Genomic DNA, 22172 nt, shown 5'->3' with positions numbered 1-22172 from the left:
GAACTCAGAATATTGTAACGTATTTTTTATATAATTTACAGGCCACCTTATTGACTCTGATTACTTAGAGAAACACCTCAAACAATGCACTTTCTCTCTGTTCCCTTCCCTAACCCTGCTCTTTCTATGACCTCAGTGGTGTCTGTAGCTTTTCCTCCACAAATGTATACCTGGGCTTTCCACAGGAGGAAAGCAGTCAGAGAGACAGAGGTCAGAGGAGACACAGGGCAGTTAGGGCCACATTCACCCCACAACCCAGGTACTGGGGGCTGAACAGAGCGCAGAGCCCCACCCCGGAGCCACCAGATCTGAGGAGGCGTCAGGAGCCTGCATGTCTAGCAAGTCCTCCGGTGACACTGGTGCTGCCGGTCCAGGGCCCACATTTCAGAACTGCTGGGCGTGTCCCACGAGCCTGAATTCCCGGGATTTATCATCTCCTCGACACTTGCAAGTCAATACCATCCATCACTCTCATTACCATCCCAGCAAAAGCCTGGCCAACAAGCCACCGTGGGAAACCTCAGAGAGAGGGATTGGGCTCCATTTCTAAAACCTGATGCTGTTTTGCCAAATTCCTCAGGGTTTCCTCAACCTTCCCGTTTAGCACCTCCCTGGAGCTTTGAATCGAACCTCCTCAAGAGAAACCTTTGGCTCTTTTCCCTGAGAGAGAACAGTGGTGCTTGGAAAGGGGCAGGGGCACACTCTTCTGGTGGTGGAGGTGGAGATGGTCCCTTTTGAACAAGCCCAGAGCAGGATGTCCGCCCCTCCGCCCAGGGAGCCAGGCTGGGAGGAGGACATTGTATTGAAAACAAAGAACCCCACCGAGCAAACTGTCTCCGGATCAGAGGCTCCAGCAGGACTGGGAGGCTCTGCTGCACACGTGGGACTGACTTCTGAGAGCAGAGAAGGATGCACCCATGAGGCAGGGGTGGGCAGCCTCTGCTCCTCGAGCGCCCCCTCCCAAGCCCAGCCCCCAGCCCCTTGCGGGAGGCTGCTCACTGTTTCGGGGTTTCTCCTCATCCAGGCCCTCGTCCTCATTCTCGGGGTCGATGTCCTCGGCCTGCGTGATCCAGTCCAGGTAGCCCTTCAGGTCCTCCTCCAGCTGCTGCTTCTCTCGCAGCTTCTGGAAGTCACCCCGGGCCTTGGCCTTCTCTCGCTCTTTGGAGAACTCTCTGATGAGAGATGCCAAGTGGGCAGGGCGGGAGAGACGGGGCAAGAGGAACAAAGGGTTAGCTGCATTGCACGGGAAGCCCACCGCCGGCCCCCACTTGCATGGACCCCCATCCCAGGTCTGATCTGCTCTCATAAAATGGCTGGGGGGAGCATCCTCACTTGGGACATGAGCAGCGGGTGGACCAAACCCATGTCCCCTCTTTTTGGGCCGTGATTGCCAGCTGCCTCTCATGACAGACGTCCCCCAATGACCTGAAAGGGCTTCTGAACAGTAGCCAGCAGGGACTTCCACTACAGCCCCGGGAGACGAGGAGCTGGGGTCTAGCTGAAGCCCCACCCAACCCAACCAGCTCTGCCAACCCAGGTGCTTCCTCAGGGGCTTCAGGTTGGCCTTGGTGGGGTGTTTACACTACAAAAATCATCAGATGTTAGAAATCAGGGCTCTGCCCCTCAAAGAGCCCGTGTTATACGTGGGCCGGTATAGTCACTGAGGTCAGGCCCAGGAGAGCTCACCTCTCCACCCCTTCTCATTTCTAGGGCATGTTCTGCCGGTTCAGCAAGCCTGGAGGGTTTCTAATCTAGAGAAAGTTCTTTCCCACATGAAGGAGACAAAAGAGGGTTCCAAACACAAGAAAATGTCCTGTGGCTGCCCTTTGGGTTAAAAAAGAAATCTAATCAGAAAGGGAAAATGCATAAAGTCAAGACGATATAAAAGTTAAATGGGACATTCAGTCTTAAGCAATAATGAGTAGAAGCTAAAATTGGGTTGGGATTTGCTGGAAGAAGGGCCTATTAAAGAATTTTGGAGACTGTCTACTTCTTTCCTGTTTTCTGTGACTCTGTCCTTATTTTCTCTCTGACTTTGAATTCACTTTCTGAGCCAGGAGGGGCTGGTGGCCAAGAAGGGGGTCAAGGAGGCTGGGTCTCACTCTCGAAGCAAGTCTGTGCCTTTTCTAAATAAACAGCAGTGCATGCCTCAGTCTGTGGTACTCGGGACCCCTGGGGTATGTGTGGATGCACTGGGCATTTTAGCTTCTTCCTAGAGACACGACTCCTCCTTCCCTTAGTGGTGGAGGCGCAGTTCAGGGTGGGAGGCTGCAAAGTCCACCTGAAGGGATTCTGCAGGAGCAGACACTCCACAGGCAGGTGTCGTGGAAGGCAAGGCACACAGGTGAGCCAAGGGGGCAGGACAACTCAGCTCCGGAGCCCCCACATCCACTGTCCAGGGTCTGTATTCGCTGCCGGAGCTCAGCTTTCACTCTTTACCATGAGGGGTAGGGCTGGGACGGTCTGGGAACATTTCCGTTGGGAGACGTGGGCTCCGAGTTCTTGCCAACTGCCGCTTTGATGATGCTCTGATTGAGACAGGATGTTCTCCTTCACTCTGACTGAATCCAATTCCAGTCTGATTGAACTTGCTCTTCCTGGGCTTCCTGCCAGCTGCCAGCACCTCTCCTACCTTTCCGGGGGGAAAAAGGAGCTGGGCTCCTGCTGACGACGTGGAGGGAGGCCTCAGCTCCTGCTGTTGGGGAGGGGCCTGGAGAGAGGCCCCAGCCCTCCGCACCCACCACTCCTCCCGGGCTTGTGGGCTCGCTGCCTGGAGTCACTTCACAGAGCGCCCCCTCCAAGACTGCAACTCCAGGCCCCTTTGACCATCCTTCCACCCCACCCTGCACCCTTGGGAGCTCTGTTCCTTGTGCAGCGGGCTTGGGGTGTAGGGGACTGAGTAGCTAAGATCCTCCTCCTCCTGGAGCTGGGAGCTGACCCAGTCATGCATGGTGGCATCTGCTCTGCAGAGTGGAAGCATGCTATCCATACCCGAGACCTCTGGGAACCACATAGACATCCCCGGGAGATGAGGAAGTGAGGTTTCCTGGGGGTAAGGGGCGCGAGGAGAAGCAGCACGGCCAGGTCCTCACGGGGTTTAGGGCACATGGAGGGAAGGGGGTTCCCCCTCCAGATCCCTCGCCATAGGGGACCTGCAGGGCGGCAGCACCTGGCTCTCTTCATCTCCTCTCTGATGCCCCACGCTGCCAGATCAGTCACGGGGTGTCTGTCTGAAGGCAGGGGCACGTCCTATGCCAGCAGTGGCTGACAGCACAGATGTGGTGGAGAGTCCATTCTGGCTGTGCAGTTTGCCATGGCCGGGGCTCCAGGCCCCGTGATGACCAGTCCTCATCACGGACTCTGCATCTGCAGACCTGTCTCCTCCCTAAGCCTTATTAGTCATGCCATCCATGACAAGACTTTGTGGTCACTGCAGACATGCAGAAAGGCAGGATCTGGGGTCATGGTCGCAGCCAAGGTCAGACAAGGGGCTGCCACCTCCTGGGTGCAGCTCATACTACAAATGAGGGCCTTTTTACAGCCAGTTTGATGCCATGTCTCCCGCATTTTGTGATTTTTGTTGATGATTTTTCTGATTAAATGTCCTCCAAGCACGAAGCTGCTGTGCCGTCTATGACCCTATGTGCTCGAGGGCTGGGAGGTGCCTCCAGGGAATGTTTAAGTGTCTGACGAGCTCCATCCAGGCCTGAGTTATAAGCTGTGGGCTGAGAGTGCAGTGTGAACGAACCAACATTAAGCGTTAAACAAGGTGCCTTCACATAGACGCACATACACAACAACTTGTGTCCTGATGACAAGGCTGTGCCCAGAGGCTCACAGGAACCTAACCCAGTATTTCCCCCAAAGAACAGAGGTTGGTGTTCACAAAGTCAGTGTTGGACCAACTCTGCTGGGAGTTGTGAGCATCGCCCCTGTGCCAGCTTCGAGGTAGCTTGTCCGGCACTTCTGCTGCTTCTTGACGTGGGTCTTAACTGTGGCTGGTGGTCAGGGCTGTTTCCATGTCACAACGTGCCCGTTGTACCCTCAGGCCCTCTGCCTCATCTCCCGGGGGAATGAGAGCTGGGCGCCCACTCTCTAAGAGATCCCACGCCCCTTGTCACCTGAAGACATATGTCTTCTCTGTTTTCAACAGCTTAAAACTACAAAGTGACCAGAATCCAGGGTCCAGTGACTTTCACTCAATTGCAACTTCTAGCGCAGTTTCCAGAATCTTGTGGTTGTGATCACTGTTCTAATGGACGGGAGGTGAGATTTCTGGAGGTTCTGAGACTTGTGAGGATTAACAGGCAACAAACGTGGAAGCATTTTGAAAAGATCCACAGGATGGATAGCTACATGGATCCATCTGGCCTCGGCAGGAGTAGGTTTCCAGACAAAGGATGCCCAACCCTCCAGTGACCAAAATCTCTGACTTCCACGTTTAAAATGGAGGCTTTCCAGAGTTGCTCTCTTGTCTTCCTGAGCAAGAGACCCCAAGCACCCTGAGCTCTTCCTCCATGACTGCAGGGAGGAATATACAAGGATGAGTTACACTGCTGGACTCTGAAAGGACAATCCTCTTAACTGATGGACTCAGGGTCCCGGCCACCAGCTCCAAACACTTCAAGATGGCAGTGCTGCGTGTGGGGGGCTCTGTTCTCCCTCAAGGGCTGTTACATTTACCAGCTGCTGGCCCCCAGCTCAGGACCACCTGAGGCCCTCAGGGCAGGGTTCTCCAGCTTTCTCCAGGACCCCTGGTCCTCGGTCTGGGCCCCCCACCTGCCCACAGGTGGCCTCTCCCCCCTGCATCTTGGCCATGATTTGGAGTCATGGGATTAACCAGGCTGATGAGCTTGGAGATGGTGGAGTGTGGGGAATGGGAGCAAAGGTCGTGGGTCCACACGTGGGGGTTTAATCCTGATCCCCCAGGCCCCACCTGTGAGAACTGGGGAGGTTTCCGCATATAAACCTCACTTTTCTTCTCTGTGGAGTGGACGTGTGCTCTGCATCAGCTCTTGGGGCAGCGTGGGCAGCACGTGAGCGGATCCACCAAGGACGCCAAGCCCGCAGCCTGCCGACGAACTCCTCACAGTGGACACCGACCTGAGAAGGGGCTTCGTGGCGAGCTCCTGGACGTTACCAAGTACTCTGGAGGGTTGGCCACAGGGCAAGCGGGCATATGGTTGTGATCCAGGGGGAGTGGGGGGGGGACTACCACATTGCTGTCCTGACTGGTCAAGACAGGGTCACTGCCGCACGTGCTCAGTCAACCGCAGCCTGGTTCTGGGCTTCTCCTTGGGCAGCCAGCCCTCTGGATGGGCCAGGAAGGGGAGCTGCTCGCCTGCAGACACTCCACGTCCAGGCAGAGCGTGTCTGGGGCCCAGGAAGCTTGGGAGGTGCAGCAGTGATGGGGGGCTGGGGTGGGGAGGGGCCTGGGGAGGCCGATCGAGGGCTGAGCTCCCAGGAGGAGAGGGGATCTGGGTTCTAGAATCCCATGGGTCTGCCCACCCACTCACTCACTCACTCAGACTCAGCTGGGCTGAGACCCATCCTTTAAGGTGAGTCTGTCTGCCCCCAGCACTGCCACCATCTGACTCTGCTTTGACCTCTGGGGAGGAGTGCCCCTTCGGGGGCCGAGCAAGACCAGGCAGACCCCTGCTCAAGGGGGCTTCGTGGTTGATGCCTCAACCTCCACTGCAGATTTCCAGGGGGACTTCACTGTTCAGACCTGCTCCTAATCTCTGTGGGGAGGATGTGGAGCCATCTTTATCAAGGTTGAGAAGCTGGTACATCACAGGCCCAGCTCACTCAACGTTCGTCTGCGGGCAGTGACGGGGAGATGGGAGCAGGGCAGGGCCTTGTGCAAACACTGACCAGCGAGGGGACCCCTACAAGCCACTCGGCTCCTCAGGGGCCCTTTCCTCATCCCTGGAAGCAGAGGGCAGCATGTCTAACCTGGGATGACCCCGCTCAGTTGTCCAGTTCTGACAGCAGTGAGCCAACAGTGAGCCCTGTGGGATCAGCACTGCCGTAGGGACGGTACCACTGCTGAGCACCTGCTGTCCACCAAGGCACTGATGTAAACGACCTCGTGCCACCATCATAGTGACTGAGGGGTTGGGGTCACGATCCCCGCTTTGTCAGCTGGGTGAGCAACATTTAAGAACCTCCTGCCTCCAGGAAGGCCAGCGCTGAAGCAGCCACATTTCTGCCCTGAGAGGTGACGAGTTTGACTTTTCCAACCCTCTCCCTGATGACCCCCTATAAACAGGCCATTTTCTTGTGCTGGACACAAAATGGAAACCCTTCCACCCTCCAGGCAGCTGACGGGGGTGCCCATTGTCCTGAACATTGCTGTCACACTGACGGAGGGTGCTGGTCTCCCCCTGTGTGGCCAGTGTGATGGGGCCTCTGATGGCCCTCCTGTTGGGGAGGGGTGAGGTCAGGGTGGACCCTGTCCCTTCCCCACTTCCCAGCCGACCCTGACACTCCTGTGGGGCCTTGGACTCTGGCAGGAGAGGGGGGACGTCCTCCTTCTTGGTCAACTCTCCCCGATACACACATCCCCAGAGATGGAGGAAAGGCTGTGAAGCAGCGCCCCCTCCCCCACGTGGTGCAGGAGCAGAGAGTCACGGGAGCCTTCAGGGGTGGCCTTGGCGTGGCTGGCTTGGGCTTGGAAAGAAGAAAGGGGGCCGAGGAGACGTCCAGTGGGGCTGTGGGGCAGGGGTGGCTGCCCAGGGCTCCTTGGGCTCCGCCACTTGCTGCCTCTACCGTTTTTTAACTTCATCTGTACCAAGGCCGAAACTAGGAGGGCTTCCTACTTGGAGCTGAGCAGAAAAAGTTGAAGGAAAACATGCTAGGTCTCCTCTGTCCTCCTGTAATCGGGAACTTTAAACAGCTGAGTGCTCTTCCTTCCTGAGGGGGAGACAGATAGGGGCAGCCCAGGCTGCGATCAGCGCCAGGGAGAAGGGGAATCTCGGTCTGTTTCGTTTATTTGCATTTTAGCTCTAACTTCTGGTCCCCTGGCCCACTCAGCATAGGTAAAGAGGGCCTGAGTCCTCACTGCCAGTGGTCCTGAATGGAGGCTGGACAAATGGCCCAGGTACCCGTCTGCTAGGCTGCTACAAGAGCCAGAACAGACAGCCCACGAATCTTCCTCCAATTCCTCTGCCAAACCAAGGGGCCCAGATGCTCCCAAGGTCCTTGGAGAAGCATCCTGCCCACCCGGACAGTCCAGCCTGGCGTGGGCAGGGCTGGAAGGAGACAGGTGGGCCTGGGTACCTCTCACTGCAGCCCAAACCAGGGGGGCTCCTCTTTGCACCTCTGACCTCTATCCAGCCAGGCCAAGGACATTCTCTTTAAGGCTCCCGGGCTGGCCCACGTCCCAGGTTCATCAGAGCCAGAAGAAGAGAGCCAGGAAGAGCAGAAAGAGTAAAACGAGGTAAATGGAAAAGTCGAGACCTTCTTGCTTGGTCCTGCTTACCCGCTAAGGACACCGAGAACCAAGTTAAGAACAAAGAATGAACCTATGATGATTAATGTGACAAAATAGATCCAGGGCCAGTCCCTTCCCACGGCATCATTGACCTGGAAGAACGGGGTCAGAGTTAGTGCAGCTCCGGGAGCAGCTGAGCACGGCCCACCACGCTGGGCCCAGCGCCACCGGGCGGCGCCGGAACCAGGGCCTCCGGGTCACCAGAGGCCAAGTGGCCTGCCCAGCCAGCGGTCTGCACGTGCGGCTGAAGCGAGACAGTTTCTGTTCTCCTGGGCCTGGTGACGGGTACACGGGGCCTGGGGCCTTGCTCAGCTGCGTCGTGACAAGGACACAGAAACACTCAGCTTACCCGCTCAATACACCAAGAACCAGATTTAGAACGAAGAAGGATCCGAAGATGACCAGACTGACAAAATACACCCAGGGTAACTCGTAGCCCATAGCATCCTGCATCTGGAAAGACCAAGGACAGTGAGGAGAGAGAGAAGCAGGAGTGAGATCACAGTGAGGAGGCAGGGAGGCCAGGAGGGAGGAGCAGAGGCCAGGAGGGAGGAGCAGAGATTAGGGGGAAACCACTGTCGCTCAGCGCCACTTTGACTCTAACACCCCGTGACCTTGACCTGAGCGGGAAGGACCTTGGAGGCTCTGCCTTGGGGCGGGTGGGGATCTCACCTGGCTGTCTCTGCTCTTTTATTTTCGGGGGAACAGAATTTCCCTCCAATATTTTCTATTCACTCATCTATGAAGCTGGGTCACCTCCAAAGTGCTTTCTTTCCTAGGAGATGGTTTCCGCTCACTTGGGTTTATGTGGTCACTGCGGTCAGCACCCGGGCCTCAGCTCTCGCAGACAAGTGGGGGTGGAGGCTTTGGAGTCATGTGGGGAGACATCTTCCTCAGGGAATGACCCAGGGGCCTGGATGGATGAGTGCTGATGACCACGCTGTGTCATTGGCTTCGAGGCCATGGGCCGGGAGGATGGTGGTTCAGGGTTGGTGCTCAGGGAGCAGCTCTGGCAAATGTGGGACAATGGCGACCCCATGGGAGGTTTACACCACTGGGTTTCCAAAATCCCTCAGGGCACAAGCTTCCCGAATGACCTGCATCTGTGGTTCTCCAGGTGAGGCCCCAGGGCCAGCAATATCACCCTCCCTGGGGACTAGTTTGGAACCTCATCCTTCGGCCCCACACCCACACTGGGGTCACCTGACGTCCTAGGTTCTCACAAGCCCCGGGTGCATCTGATGTGTCTTAGGCTTGAGACCCGCTGGTCCACAGCCCAGCCTTCAAAGCAATGACAGGACAGAGGCTGTGACTCTCTGCACCCTCTCGCACCCCCACCTTAGCTCTGGGCCCCCTGCTCTGGGGCGGCCTGGGTGCCAACGCACGTGCAGGCGGCCCTGAAGTAGGGCAGTGCGGGAGCAGGAGACGGATGGCTTCAGTCAGCTCGCGTGGAGCTATTCAGGAGAGAAGAATAAATAAAGCCATATTTTAAAGAATAACCCAGATTGCTGACACCCTTACTTAGAGGTGAAAAAGGACAGGTCTGCTCAGACACTGAGGCCAGCCATTCCCTGGGCCCCTGTTGGACGGGCGTGTAGAGAGGCCCCCGGGTCCACCACCTGCAGCCCCTCAGCCGGGACCTCACTGGTAACCAGGCTTTGCTGAAACACACGCCTCCTCTCCTCCCACATCTAATTCCTGGAGGAAACCACACCTCGAACCTTCAAATCCAACATCACATTTCCCCAGGAAGAAAACATAGGAGGACTGTTGGCTCCAGCCCCATCTTCTGGGGGCCTCTCTCCACCCCAGCTGACTCCGGGGACCTTTCAGGTCTGGTGCACCCTCCAAGGCATTGCGGTCCCCAAGGGCTGGGCAGTTTGGGGGGGTATGGGAGGCTGTCACCTGCTATTGCAGCCAGGAGGTGCAGCCCTTAAAATCACAGCACATTACAGGGACTGTTATCGGAGGGCGGGGTCGGCTCTGCCCCGAAAGCCAGTGCCCAGGGCGGTGGCCGGATGAAACCGTGACCTGTGTCACCTTGTCTGTGGGACACGGGTCCACCTACAGGTCACTAGGGGAGCAGCAAGTCGGAGGACCATCTCACCTGACCCCTCCTCCCCCTCTATGTCTGCTCAGGCACCAGGAAGGCCCGGATGGTGTGGGATCCGCCGCTGGCCCACCACTCCCAGAGACCGACAAAACCAGCTTCTCCGGGACTCAGCTAGGACCCCGCACTGAGTGGGGTGTGGAGTGGAGGCCCGTGGACCTTGTTGTCCCAGGTGGGCCTCTGGTACTTGGTGAGACCACAGGGTGCCGGGCTGGTTCTTGGATGTGTGAGGGGCCCGAAGCATGGTTCTGTCCAGGTTCCAAACTGGCGTAAAGCTGGCTTTTCCTTCTCTCTTGCTCCCCACTCAGTGAAACTGATGGGCCAGCGAAATCCCGCCTCCTCCAAGAAGCCCTCCCTGCTCTCACCGGGTCCTGTGTGGGAGCCACATTTCTCTGTGTCCATGTCTCTCCAATTAGACCCAAACTCCTTGAGCGCAGGCCTGGGGGCCCTGTAAATGCTCACTAAATGTGTGTTCAATTGAATTACTGAGTAATAAGAACTTGCCTAATGCCAGCAAAATGAATAAAACAAAACTTAATAAGTAAACAAATTATAGCTTTGAGAGATGAGAATTCCCCCTCTTAATATGTTTATAAGCCAGGAGTTTATTGTTTAGGTAACAGATTCTCTGTTTAAAGCTGCGTGGGTGCTGAGCAGTAATGCCCTACCTAGGGCAGACTCAGGGTTCAGGGCTGGGGGTACCAGGGACCCTGACACCTTCTCTACCTGATCCCTATTAGAGCCAGGTGCTGTCTCTGGGTGATGAGGACTCTTCTCCACTTTTCACCCTGAGCGGCTCTCTGGTCATTGGTAGAGCTCAGCTCCCCAGCTCTGCTTGCTGGATACCTTTAAGGCAGTGAGAAGAGGTGGAGATGGAACGGGAGAGAATAGGGTCAAACACCCAATTCCACCTGATTGGAGGCAAAAGACCTTCTTCATAAACCAGGGATATTTCAGTAGCGCCGAGGCTAGAGATCAGTGGCCATGGTGCATACATGTGCACTCGCGTGTGTATGTATGTATATGTGTGTGCGTATGTGTATGTATGCGTGAGTGCATATCTATGGGTATATGTCACACAGGAAGCAGAGTCCGGGGGCCTGGGAAGAGGGCCTCATGGGCAGAGGTCAACAGAGACCCCTTCATGTACAGTTGCTGAGGCACTGAGATTCCTGAAGAGCAGGGTGGCTGAAATCCTGTTCAGAGCCCTGCTTGGAGCTCAGGGGACACTCATGCCTCCCTGCAGATGCCCTGTGCCCTGCCCTCCACGGACACAGGGCGTGGGGCCCTCTGGGAGCTCCTGCAGGGGCTGGGGCTGGGCCCTCAGTGTCTGTCCCCCGGCCGGTCCTCAGTGTCTGTCCCCCGGCTGGACCCTCGGAGTCTGTCCCCTGGCTGGACCCTTGGCGTCTGTCCCCTGGCCGGTCCTCGGTGTCTGTCCCCCGGCTGGACCCTCGGAGTCTGTCCCCTGGCTGGACCCTCGGCGTCTGTCCCCTAGCCGGTCCTTGGTGTCTGTCCCCTGGCTGGACCCTTGGCGTCTGTCCCCCGGCCGGTCCTCGGTGTCTGTCCCCTGGCTGGACCCTCGGAGTCTGTCCCCTGGCTGGACCCTTGGCGTCTGTCCCCTGGCCGGTCCTCGGTGTCTGTCCCCCGGCTGGACCCTCGGAGTCTGTCCCCTGGCTGGACCCTCGGCGTCTGTCCCCTGGCCGGTCCTTGGTGTCTGTCCCCTGGCTGGACCCTCGGCGTCTGTCCCCTAGCCGACCCTCGGGATCTGTCCCCTGGGGAGCGGGCCCCTCCCTGCTCAGAGAGCTCCATGTTTTACAGGAGAGCAAAGAGGGGTGTGAGAGTCTGTGAGTTTTGGGAGAAGGAGCCTGAGGAGAGGAAGGAGGAGCAACCAGAGAGGGTACAGAAGCAGAGGAGAGCGAGCAGGCAGGCGCTCTGGGCTAGGAAGGGCCTCCCTCAAAATACCCACCAGGAGCTCCCCTTTCACCTTCAGGGGTATGTGCGTGTGTGAGTAGGTGCACACACATGCACACGTGTGTCCATACACAGACACACATGCACACACGGCTCAGCCACTTAGGAAGGTGCTGGGAAGGTCAGGGGAAGGCCGTCCCATGAGCTGGGGACTGGCCCCACCTCTGACACTGCCATGCCCTGCCTGAGCTCATCACCACCTCCCCCCACTGGAGGGGCGAGAAGGGGGAAGCACAACACAGCTGTTGAAAATTGCTGGTTGCCGGGCGAGCTCCTCTCAACCCCCAGCTGGCTGTCACTGTGACAGCACCTCCTTGGACCACATCTGGCTGGGCGGGTGGGAAGCGGGAGGGAGGGATGAAGGAGGATCACAAAAATACATCAGGCCATCAGCAAAGTAAATTATACCTATTCCCCCACCCCCACCCCCCCACCCACTGCCGTCCTGCCCTCAATTTGATGCCATGGGAGGTGTTTCCATGGCAACGTAGGGCTTGGGTTTGGAGCTCATATGGTGAGGCCCCTGAGCCCAGTCCCACACGACCACATGTCCTACGATGCCCGTTGGCAGAGGACGTCTCTGTCTTTGGCTGGCCAGAGGGACCCACCCCAGGTAGAAGGACTTCTTAGGGCCACTTTTGAATTCTATCTGCTTTGCTAAAAGAAATTAAACTTGCCCGGGTAGAGTAAGCTCATCTCCCTTTGTCTCACAAATTATTCAAAGCCAAGTTCTTACTGAGTACGAGCCTGGGAGATGTGTGCCAATGTTCATCTCGGTTGGAGGGAGAGGTGATTAGACCTGCGTGTTTTCTGAGTGAAGCTGCATGGCCACTCTACCAGGGCTCCCACGGCACCGCCACTGTTCAGTACAGTCTAGCTGGCTTCCCTGCCCTGAGTTGGATGTAACTGTGTCTGAATCCTGAGGACCCCAGGCACCCCCTGTCAAGCAGGGAACACTGAATATCATTGGTGGGGTTCAAGGCACGTGGGCAAGTTTAAACTGGTTCTATGAAGAGAGAAGCACGTTTCACGGCAGTGCAGGGTCTCAGTCTGCCCCCAGAAACTGGGAGAAGAGGGCTTCTGAATTGTTGAAAACAGTTTAGCAGCCACAACGCCCAGAATGTGCAGAGCATCTCTGAGAGGTTCCAGAACTCCTCCTCCTGGTCCAAGGCGGGGGTGGACACCTCTCCTGGCTCTGGTTCTTCCCAGCCTGGCAGCCTGGCATCCCTCCCTCCCCAAACAGCCTCTTAGACTGTTTTCAGGGCAGCCAAATCCACTTCATTATTTGCAAAACTCTGGGCGCAATGGTATTCTCAAGCCCGACAACAAGCATTTTCCGCCCAAACGCTGGAGTGCAGCACTGGGCTCTGGCAAGTCAGTTCTCACGTGGAAGTAAGAGATCCTACAAAGAATGACATTTTCTGGGATTTTTACAAATAATGGACTTGACTGCCAGAATGAAGACAGATCAAATATGGTATGTTTGCCTGTGGGGCAGGCTGCATGAAAACCTGCCCCTCGACAGCTCGGATGCTGGCAAAGTCATGTTAGCTGCTGGCTAATAAAAGGGCATCTTTAAGGTAAAAGGAGATTTACTGCTGATTGGTTGGCACTTGAGAAGTGACATTTCTGAATACGCATCACATGACCAGCAGAGCGTTCTGTCAGCAGTGAGGAGGCTGGCTATGCATTTGTCTGATGGACTATCTGATATAACGAAGTAAGATCAACATGAGAGGTAAAACACAATAGAATGCCGCGATGCTGCACAATTCAATAAAAATGCTTTCCTCTTTGAAGACCAGGCCTGAGTTTTCTCTTTAGCCCTAGAAATTGAGCGTGTGCCCTCCTGCTCCCCTGGGGACATGGGCAGGACATGGATGGGGTGGGAGAAGCCCTACAAGAGGACTCTTGTGTCAGGTCGGCTGTAGCCCCACTGGGGTCCCCATTGTGGAGGACAAATGAGAGGTGACACTTTTCTTGGGCTGATGAGCAGAGAGAGGCTCATGGGCTTTGTTTCTCATGCAAGACCTGGAAGAAATCAAGGTCCTCACTCCTCCTGGTGTGCGTGGGACTGCGCGTCCCTGGAAGGCGGATGCTCCCCGCCCCGCCCGGCCCAGCACATACCCAGTAGAGGACATCGGTCCAGCCCTCCATGGTGATGCACTGGAAAACAGTCAGCATGGCGAAGGCGAAGTTGTCGAAATTGGTGATGCCGTGCTTGGGCCCGTCCCAGCCTGGTTTGCACACCGTGCCATTCTGGCACTGCCGCCCGTGGCCCGTCTCGAGGGCACAGGGTGAGGGGTCGTCTTCTGCTGGGACATCTTGAGTGACCAGGGGAAGAGATAAGGAGGCAGGGTCGGGGAGAGGGATGGGCAGAGAAAGAAGAGAGAAGTTAGAAAAACAGTGGATGGGATGGCAAAGGACCCAGCAGCGACAGCGCAGAGCACAGTCACACCAACGCCCCAAACACAAGCGAACACACATGGCGCTAGGTGCTCGTTCAGGCTGCTGTCAATGCAGAAGGTCGGTGCTTTCAGCAGAGTGTGTACAACTGTATTTAACCTGGACTGACTTCAAAGACAGAGGAGATGCTGCCCGTTAAATGGCCGAGAAAAATATGACTGACTATGAGGCAACCACTCTGAGCAAAACATCCTGGAACGCAGAGGGGAGGCCTTGACTTCTGTTTTTGGTGCTCAAGTATCTGCAGACATTTCTGTGGGAATGCCAGAGTTTAGGGTGAGGGCATTGTGGGTTTTTTAAAAAAATTATTGGGTAGGCCAGAAAGTTCGCTCAGGTTTTTCTGTAGGATATTGTGGAACTTTTTGGCCAACCCCACAATTTTTATTAGAGTATAGTTGCTTTACACTGCTGTGTTAATTTCTGCTGTACAGCAAAGTGAATCAGCCATATGTATACATATATCCCCTTTTTTGGATTCCTTCCCATATACGTCACCACAGAGCACTAAGTTCTCATTAGTTATCTATTATATACATAGTATTAATAGTGTACATGTCAATCATTCCCAATCTCCCAATTCATCCCACCTGCCCAGTATGTTTTTTAAAAAATTTATTTATTTTTAACTGAAGGATAGTAGCTTTATAATATTGCATTGTTTTCTGCCACATATCAACATGAATCAGCCATAGGCATATGTATGTCCCCTCCCTTTTGAACCTCCTGCCCACCTCCCACCCCATACCATCACTCTAAATTGTCACAGAGTCCCAGTTTGAGCTTCCTGTGTCACACAGCAAATCCCCACAGGCCATCTATTTCACACATGCTAGTGTCTATGTTTACCTGCTACTCTCTCCATTTGTCCTGCCCTCTCCTTCCTCCCCTATATCTACAAGTCTGTCTCTATGTCGGGATTTTCACCGCTGCCCTGCAAATAGTTTCATCAGTACCATCTTTCTAGATTCCATGTAGATATGTGTTAATATATGATATTTGTCTTCCTCTTTCTGACTTACTTCACTCTGTATAATAGGTTCTAGGTTCATCCACCTCATTAGAACCGACTCAAATTCATTCCATTTTATGGTTGAGTAGTATTCTATTGTATATATGTACCACAGCTTCTTTATCTATATTCATCTGTCGATGGTCATCTAGGTTTCTTCCATGGTCTAGCTATTGTAAATAGTGCAGATGAACACTGCGGTACATGTGTCTTTTTCAATTATAGTTTTCTCAGGATCCCTCAGTATTGTTGATGGGAAGGTTCTTTCACGTAATTGGCCAGAGATCCTGCTCAGTGACACTTCCTGACTCCCCAGAGGTCCATGCAGCATGTAACATGATGCTTCACCAGGGATGCAGGTCACTCTATAGCAGAGGATGGCTTCTTGATGAAGGACGGAGAACAAATTCTGATGGCGAAAAGTACCCCCTACAGAGCATTATCCCAGCCCCAGGGAACAACGCCATTGCAGTATTTTGCGTGGTCGTGTCATGTGGAACCTTGTCTCCTGCCCTTTTCTCCAGCATCTTCAGGAGAGAAAAACCATCTGGACCTCTACTCAGGACAGAGAGGCCATGGGAGATGGGAAGGATGCTCCTTGGTATGGAGCCCTCTTGGCTTTTCCAGGAAACAGCTTAACATCTCCCATGGCCGCAGGCTGTGCTCAGGCTAATTCCACGCTCTAGGAAGAGGTGCTGGGAAATCAGTGAGTTAGGCTATTTTTCATGCAGAGGTCATTGGTGGGTTGAACTAGACTTGGCTGAGCTGAGAATTTCCATTTTGGTAAAATACTGAGAGTCTTGGTCCCAGTTGCGAGAGGTAATGGCGTGGAATTCGCAGAACTCTGAGAAATTAAGGGCATCGTCTTGGGCTTTTAGAAAGAAACAGGGATAACAGAATGGACCTTCGTTCTAGCAAACAACTCAAAAGGCAGTGAGGATGTGCCCCCAGGATGTGCCTCAGAGAGAAAGTTTGTTTGTCCTCCTTCATTCGGAGACTCCAGGCCACCAGGGTCCTCTCTGGTTTCTGACAGATCCAAGTAATTGGGGGCGAGGACTTCGGTGTTGAGGCTATTGGCTGCTGGGCTGCTTCTCAGTCTGTGGCTTCAGATTACAGCTTTTCACTCCCCGGAGGACGACAGCAGAGGAATACTAATGCTAAATCTTCACTGAGGGTAACCCTTTGGGGCATGAATTGAGCTGTGCGGTTGGAGACACACGCCGGCCTGTGTCGTCTTGGCTTTTTGCCTTTCTCTCTCTTTTCAACAGCTTCGTCGAAACATAATTTACATGCCGGACAAGTCATCAGTGAGCACGGACAGCTCAGTTATTTTTAGTAAATTTATAGAGCCGTCCAGCCGTTACCACAACCCATTTGGAAATGCTTCCACCGCCCCAAATTTCTGAGCCCCGCCTGTAGTCAGCCCCCAGCAGTCACACCTGCCGTCTGTCTATGGATCTGCCTGCCTTGCAATTTCATGTGGATGGAATCACACTAGGTGGCTTTAGGGTCCATATTTTTTCATGAGGCATCACGTTTTGTGGTCTGTTCCTTTCCACGGATGTACAGGTCACTGTGGGTTTATCCGCTTGCCCGCTGATGGACAGCTGGCTGGCCGGCTTCCAGGCTGGGGCTGCTGTGAGCAGGGCGGCTTCCTGGCTTGTTCCAGGCCTGGTGCTCCAGGTCAGGTGCGTGTGCAACGACCCAGGGGATCCCTGGTCCCTGAATCATATGGGGGATGACAGTGTCTGCACCATTTCCTACCCTGGGGTCTGGCCCCCAGGAGACCCCCTTCATGGAAAGGAACTTGAGTCCGTTTTTGTTGACTTCTGAACTTTTGAAGTCTTTGCAAATTTGGATGTGAGGTTAAGTAACGGGAGGCTGTAAGAGAGTGGAACCTGAAAAGTGAGCCTCAGACCTAAGGAATACATAAGAAAGTGGATGACAAGCACCTAGAAATTGAGAGTAAGTGGACTGGAAACCCAGGAACCAAACAGATCATAAATTTTGTTGGGTCCACTGGTCTAGTGATGGCTTTCTGGGATGATGTGTTCAGTCACTGTGACAAAAGTGCTGGAAGATGAAAGATAAGACAAAAGAGAAGGTGAACAATATAGACAGAAACTTGGGTTTCTTTTTCTCGGGTCTTGCTCTCTAGTGCAGTAAAGATGCTGCTAATCTTTGCACTGGGACCCCTGATCTGATAGCTTTCCTTGCATCCCAATTACTCGGAACCGAAATAAGGAAAAGGTGAAGGCTGCTAGAGTGGGTTCAGAGTGTCCTCAAGGAAGGAGCACAGATCTCAGGGCTTTATAAATGGATGCTGGAAAGAAGACAGCATTCAGGGGATGCAATCTCATTAAGAAAGAAAACAGAGTCCAGGGGATGCAATCTCATTAATAAATGAGAGAGGACCAGATTCAGAAAGTCTGTCTGCAGGATCAAGTGCCTCTCTGCTATCCTGAATTGGTCTTGAACAACAATAAAAAAAGATTCGAGAACAATTAAGGAGCAATAACAATCTGGTAAAAATAGGTGTCTATAAAAAGCACTAAAGGGAACACTTGGAAAATGTGAACACACACAGATCAGCAGGTCCTGGCAACGTGCCCTTGAGGGTGAGGGGAAATTAGCCTAAACATGAAGACATGTTGGGTTTTCTGCAGAGCCATGAATTCCCAGAGAGGAAGGTGGGAGTGTGAGGTTGGAGAAAGAGCTGAAGCCATGCGGGCTCCCCGTTTCAAAGCAGAAGTGAGCGAGAAGGGGTCATTCTGGGAAGTTCCAAATTAAGTCTGTGGCAGAAGAACAGAGGTGAAGATGAGAGAGATTTTGGAAGTGTGGTTAACACCAGCAGGAGCAGGGACTCTGGGAAAACGCCAGCAAGGAGCTCCAGGGAGAAATGACCAAAGACAAAACCAGCTACTTTCTGAGGCCCCAACTTTGAGGAGTGAATAGAGAGAAAGTGATTTCATGTCTGGGTTTCAGCCATCCAGCTCTCTTCCAGTCTCAGGGGTAATTAGTGCGCTTGGGAGAGCGATTCAGAGTGACCTGGCTCGAGCGCCACCAAACAGATGGGACAACCAGAGACAAAAAGGATGGACATATGGTGATGTGTCTGTTGAGGAACAAGGAAGGCGCCTTGCAGATGTCTCCAGAATTAGGGAACGTGTGTCTCCAAGGCTGTGTCTTCAGGGACTGGAAGGGGCAGCCCAGGGGCGGAACAACAGTCCACCGGCAGCCCAGAGCTTTCTGGTGTGGATTCGACACCCAAGGTTTCCTCAAGTCTACACACTCACGAAGCCGTCTCAAGTGTGAAAAATCACTGGATGCAAAATCCCTTAAGAAAACCAAAACAAGGACACTCAGGTACTTCAGCATAACCTCAATTTGCAGAAAAATTCAGGAATTCAACCCAAAGTCTAAAATTAAAAAAAGACACCCATTCCAAAGGTGATGCCAATGTCTCCAAAGCAAAGGGGGCTGGGGTCAAAGGTTGCAGGCTTGGGCCCTCCACCCTCTGGCTGTGCTGAGTGTGTCCGGGTTCCCGTATGTGTCCCTCCTTGTCAGCACTGGTCACCACGTGGGTGGAAGGAGCCCCCACCACTGTGGGATGAGGGTCCTTGGACCAGCCCAGGATTAGGTGCAGGGCGCTGGGACAATCGGCTCTGCAGCCAGTGTCCTGGGTGCCCTCCCCATGGGGGGCTGGCTCCACGCACAGCGAGGTCCCCTTCCCATGGGGCTGACAGGGCTCCTCCCTCAGGAGTCTGTCCCCGGGGCCTGTCCTTGGGCTCCCCGGCTGACTGTGTTTCTGCAGTGGGGGCCAATTCTCTTCCGAACCCGATGGCGGGGGAGGTAAACCATCAGATAAATAATCTGGGCGTTTTCTGGGAGGAAGCAGGCACATTTCCTGGTCTGTTTACCCTCAGGAATGGACAGCAGTGTGTTCCCAGACTGGCCATCCACCCGGCCAGGCCAGTCCTGCCGTCCCAAGAGCAGAGGGGCCACTGGAGGTCTCAGCAGGCCTACGGCCGTCCCATCCAGCACAGAGGAGCCCACGGCCTGGGCCATCACACTCACTATTTACTGGCCATTTGAGACCACAAAGTCAGAGGCTTCGAGGCGGTGCTGGTGCAGCCCCACAGGATCCTGGCGCCCGCGGGAAACCCGCCTTGGCTGCTCCCCATCGTTCTGGGCAGACGCCTCCACAAGGTGGGGGTGTGTGTGAGTTTCTCTCTCAGCTCAGGGAGCACAGCCGTGTGGGGGCCGGTTGCCCAATGGGGATCTCACCACGACCCCACCCCCTCGGTGCTCAGGTGAGCCCAATCATGGCCCATTGCTCACTAGACCCAACATCCCTGTGCCAGCCTGAGAAGTCTGGGTCAGACGGGTCATGACCATTTCGATATGACAGCATGAACTTTATATGTCCTACAATCGCTCTCAGGCAGGTCTTAGGATGAGCCCTAAGGAAGCTGCACAATCAATGTAAATGTATTGGTTCAGGGCAGCTACAGATGGAGCCCAACAAAAAGAAGGCTTTAAGGAGGAGAACATTACTCACTGTGATGTTGGGTATTTCTTTAAGCAAGGCTGAAAATCTCAGAATTTTAGCTAAAGTCAAGACCCAATTCCTTCAATTTTAAAAGAGATTTTTTTTAAAAGTGACAGTTTATTTTATATAATTATGACCCCAAAAATGCTCTCTACAGTGAAAAAACAGTCTCCTCTTAGACTCACCATCAAGAAAGTTAAAACAATTGTGTGAATCTCTGACCATAGGTTCACAGTTTGGGGGTTTTGTTTCGACTATGGCCATGTACAAAGACCCAGTCAATCCATTAGGTCAAACCAGACCACATGGATCAGGGGTTCAAGTCGAACCAGAGCACACAGATCAGGGGTCCAAGCCAAACTAGACCATACAGATCAGGGGTCCAAACCGAACCAGAGCACACAGATCAGGGGTCCAAACCGAACCAGACCACACAGATCAGGGGTCTAAACCGAACCAGACCACACAGATCAGGGGTCCAAGCTGAATCAGACCACACAGATCAGGTGGTCTGCTTTGGTTTCTGAATAATTCATGCTCCCTCCACTGAATGTTTCCTCCACACCCCAAGCAAGGGGCTCAGGTTTAATTTACTGCCTGGGTCAAGGGGAATGAGAAGCGATGGACATGGAGGGGACAGAGGGTCCTTCAAGGCTTCAGAGGATGCTCTCCTTTCTTCCCCAAGACGCCAAAAAACTAAGACGAAAGATCTTGTTTGAAAACAGTCACATATATCGAACACGGCTCACTCCTTTGCGGAGTATATTGTTTTAAATGAGCTTTTTGTGCTAAACTACTTTGTCTGTTTAAAAGTCTTGTCGATTTCTATTTAAATGTTTTTTTTTAAAGTCCAGCTGAGATGTTAAGAGCTAAAGACAGCGGTCTATGGAGTGTCTGTCAAGCCCAAACTCCAGCCCTTCCAGGGGTGAACTCGGTGAGCAGCACGGCTCGTTAAACGCACTGGCTTATGGGACGGATGTGGAGAGCCACACCTCCCGGAGGAAAGTTTTGTCACAGGTCGTCCTCCTCACCTGTCTGTACTGGGGGCCCACGAACGGGCGGCAGAAACACTGAGGCAGAGGAGCCAGGTCATCCCAGAGGTGAGAAGGATGCACGGTTGTGACTTCAGCGCCTACCGGCTGGGGGCTGGGCTTCCTCCCGGCTGGGGGCGGGGCTTCCTCCCGGCTGGGGGCGGGGGGGCGGGGCTCCCTCCCGTTTGAGGGCAGGGCTTCCTCCCGAGGGCGGGGCTTTCTCCCGAGGGCACAGTTGATGATAAGCCACACAAGGGGGAAGGATACAGAGTCACCAGCTAAGCTCTGATTCTTAAAAAATGCAGCGTTGGCTAAGCGCCTTGTTTAGAGAGTGCTTATCAGTGCCAGACAGGGCTTCCCTGGTGGCTCAGATGGTAAAGAATCTGCCTGCAATGCAGGAGACATGGGTTCAATCCCTGGGTCGGGAAGATGCCCTGGAGAAGGAAACGGCTATTCACTCCAGTATCCTTCCCTGGAGAATTCCACGGACAGAGGAGCCTGGCGGACTTTAGTCCATGGGTTCTCAAAGAGTCGGACACGACTGAAGCGACTAACACACACACACACACACAAACACACACACAGCAGTGCTGGACAAAGCTTATGTTTAGCTATTTTAACAGAGACTCATTTTTAGTAGCAATGGCACCCCACTCCAGTACTCTTGCCTGGAAAATCCCATGGATGGAGGAGCCTGGTAGGCTACAGTCCAGGGGGTCGCTGAGAGTCGGACACGACTGAGCGACTTCACTTTCACTTTTCCCTTTCATGCACTGGAGAAGGAAATGGCAACCCACTCCAGTATTCTTGCCTGGAGAATCCCAGGGATGGCGGAGCCTAGTGGGCTGCCGTCTATGGGGTCGCACAGAGTCGGACACGACTGAAGCGACTTAGCAGCAGCAGCAGCATTTTTAGTAAACACAAAAGTTAGACCCCAGAGAGAAAATAAAATCCCTGCCTCTCTGGGCAGAGGAAACGCGGATGCCAGAAGGCAGGGCTCCCCAGAGGCCGGGAAGGTTGGCGCCTCCCTTACCTGCAATGCCCTCCTGGTTGTAGCAGGTCTTATGCATCTTGCCCATGAAGAGCTCCAGGCCGATGATGGCATAGATGATGATGACGAAGAGCACGAGCAAGGCGATGTGCAGCAGGGGCACCATGGCCTTGATGATGGAGTTCAGGACCACCTGGAGACCTGCAACGACAAAGCTCATGCTATCAACCCCGCTGCCTGAAGCTCATGCCATCTGCTCAGCCTCGCCTCCTGTGAGGGTCTTGCTGCCCAGTTTCAGGTGAGGAAACCGAGGCTCCAGTTTGCACAGTCAGGGTGACGCCTGGGGTAGGAGGGTGCGGGAGTGGATCCAGGTGGGCCTGACCGCAAACCTCCCCGGGAGCCACATCCAAATGGAAGGACAGGCAGACACTGTCCTTCTAAGGGCCTCTCAGCTCGGGAGGAGGAGAGTGATCCTAGCGATGGAGGTGGAGTTGTCTTAGCGCACTTCAGCATGGTTAGAGGGAGAGTTCTGGTTTGCATGTTTCAC

The 22172-nt window shown here is 54.2% G+C and overlaps 1 protein-coding gene across 2 annotated transcripts in view; it reads right to left on the bottom strand.

Annotated features, from left to right (window-relative positions):
• The window catches only part of CACNA1C (calcium voltage-gated channel subunit alpha1 C), a 384443-nt gene that overhangs the window by 100160 nt on the left and 262111 nt on the right, over window positions 1-22172 (bottom strand). For both annotated transcript variants that reach the window (XM_081589902.1, XM_081589903.1), the window contains exons 6-9: window positions 21668-21826; window positions 13704-13900; window positions 7484-7587; window positions 1000-1172 (exon numbers count right to left, since the gene is read on the bottom strand). In XM_081589902.1, the coding sequence (XP_081446028.1) occupies window positions 1000-1172; window positions 7484-7587; window positions 13704-13900; window positions 21668-21826 (633 nt within the window). The remainder of the gene's footprint in view (window positions 1-999; window positions 1173-7483; window positions 7588-13703; window positions 13901-21667; window positions 21827-22172) is intronic.

Source organism: Giraffa tippelskirchi, chromosome 4 (assembly GCF_054371585.1).
Source record: "Giraffa tippelskirchi isolate mGirTip1 chromosome 4, T2T-mGirTip1v1.2.pri, whole genome shotgun sequence".
Classification (NCBI taxonomy): Eukaryota; Metazoa; Chordata; class Mammalia; order Artiodactyla; family Giraffidae; genus Giraffa; species Giraffa tippelskirchi.
The sequence above is the reverse complement of the archived record's forward strand: the minus strand, read 5'-3'. Positions and strand labels throughout refer to the sequence as shown.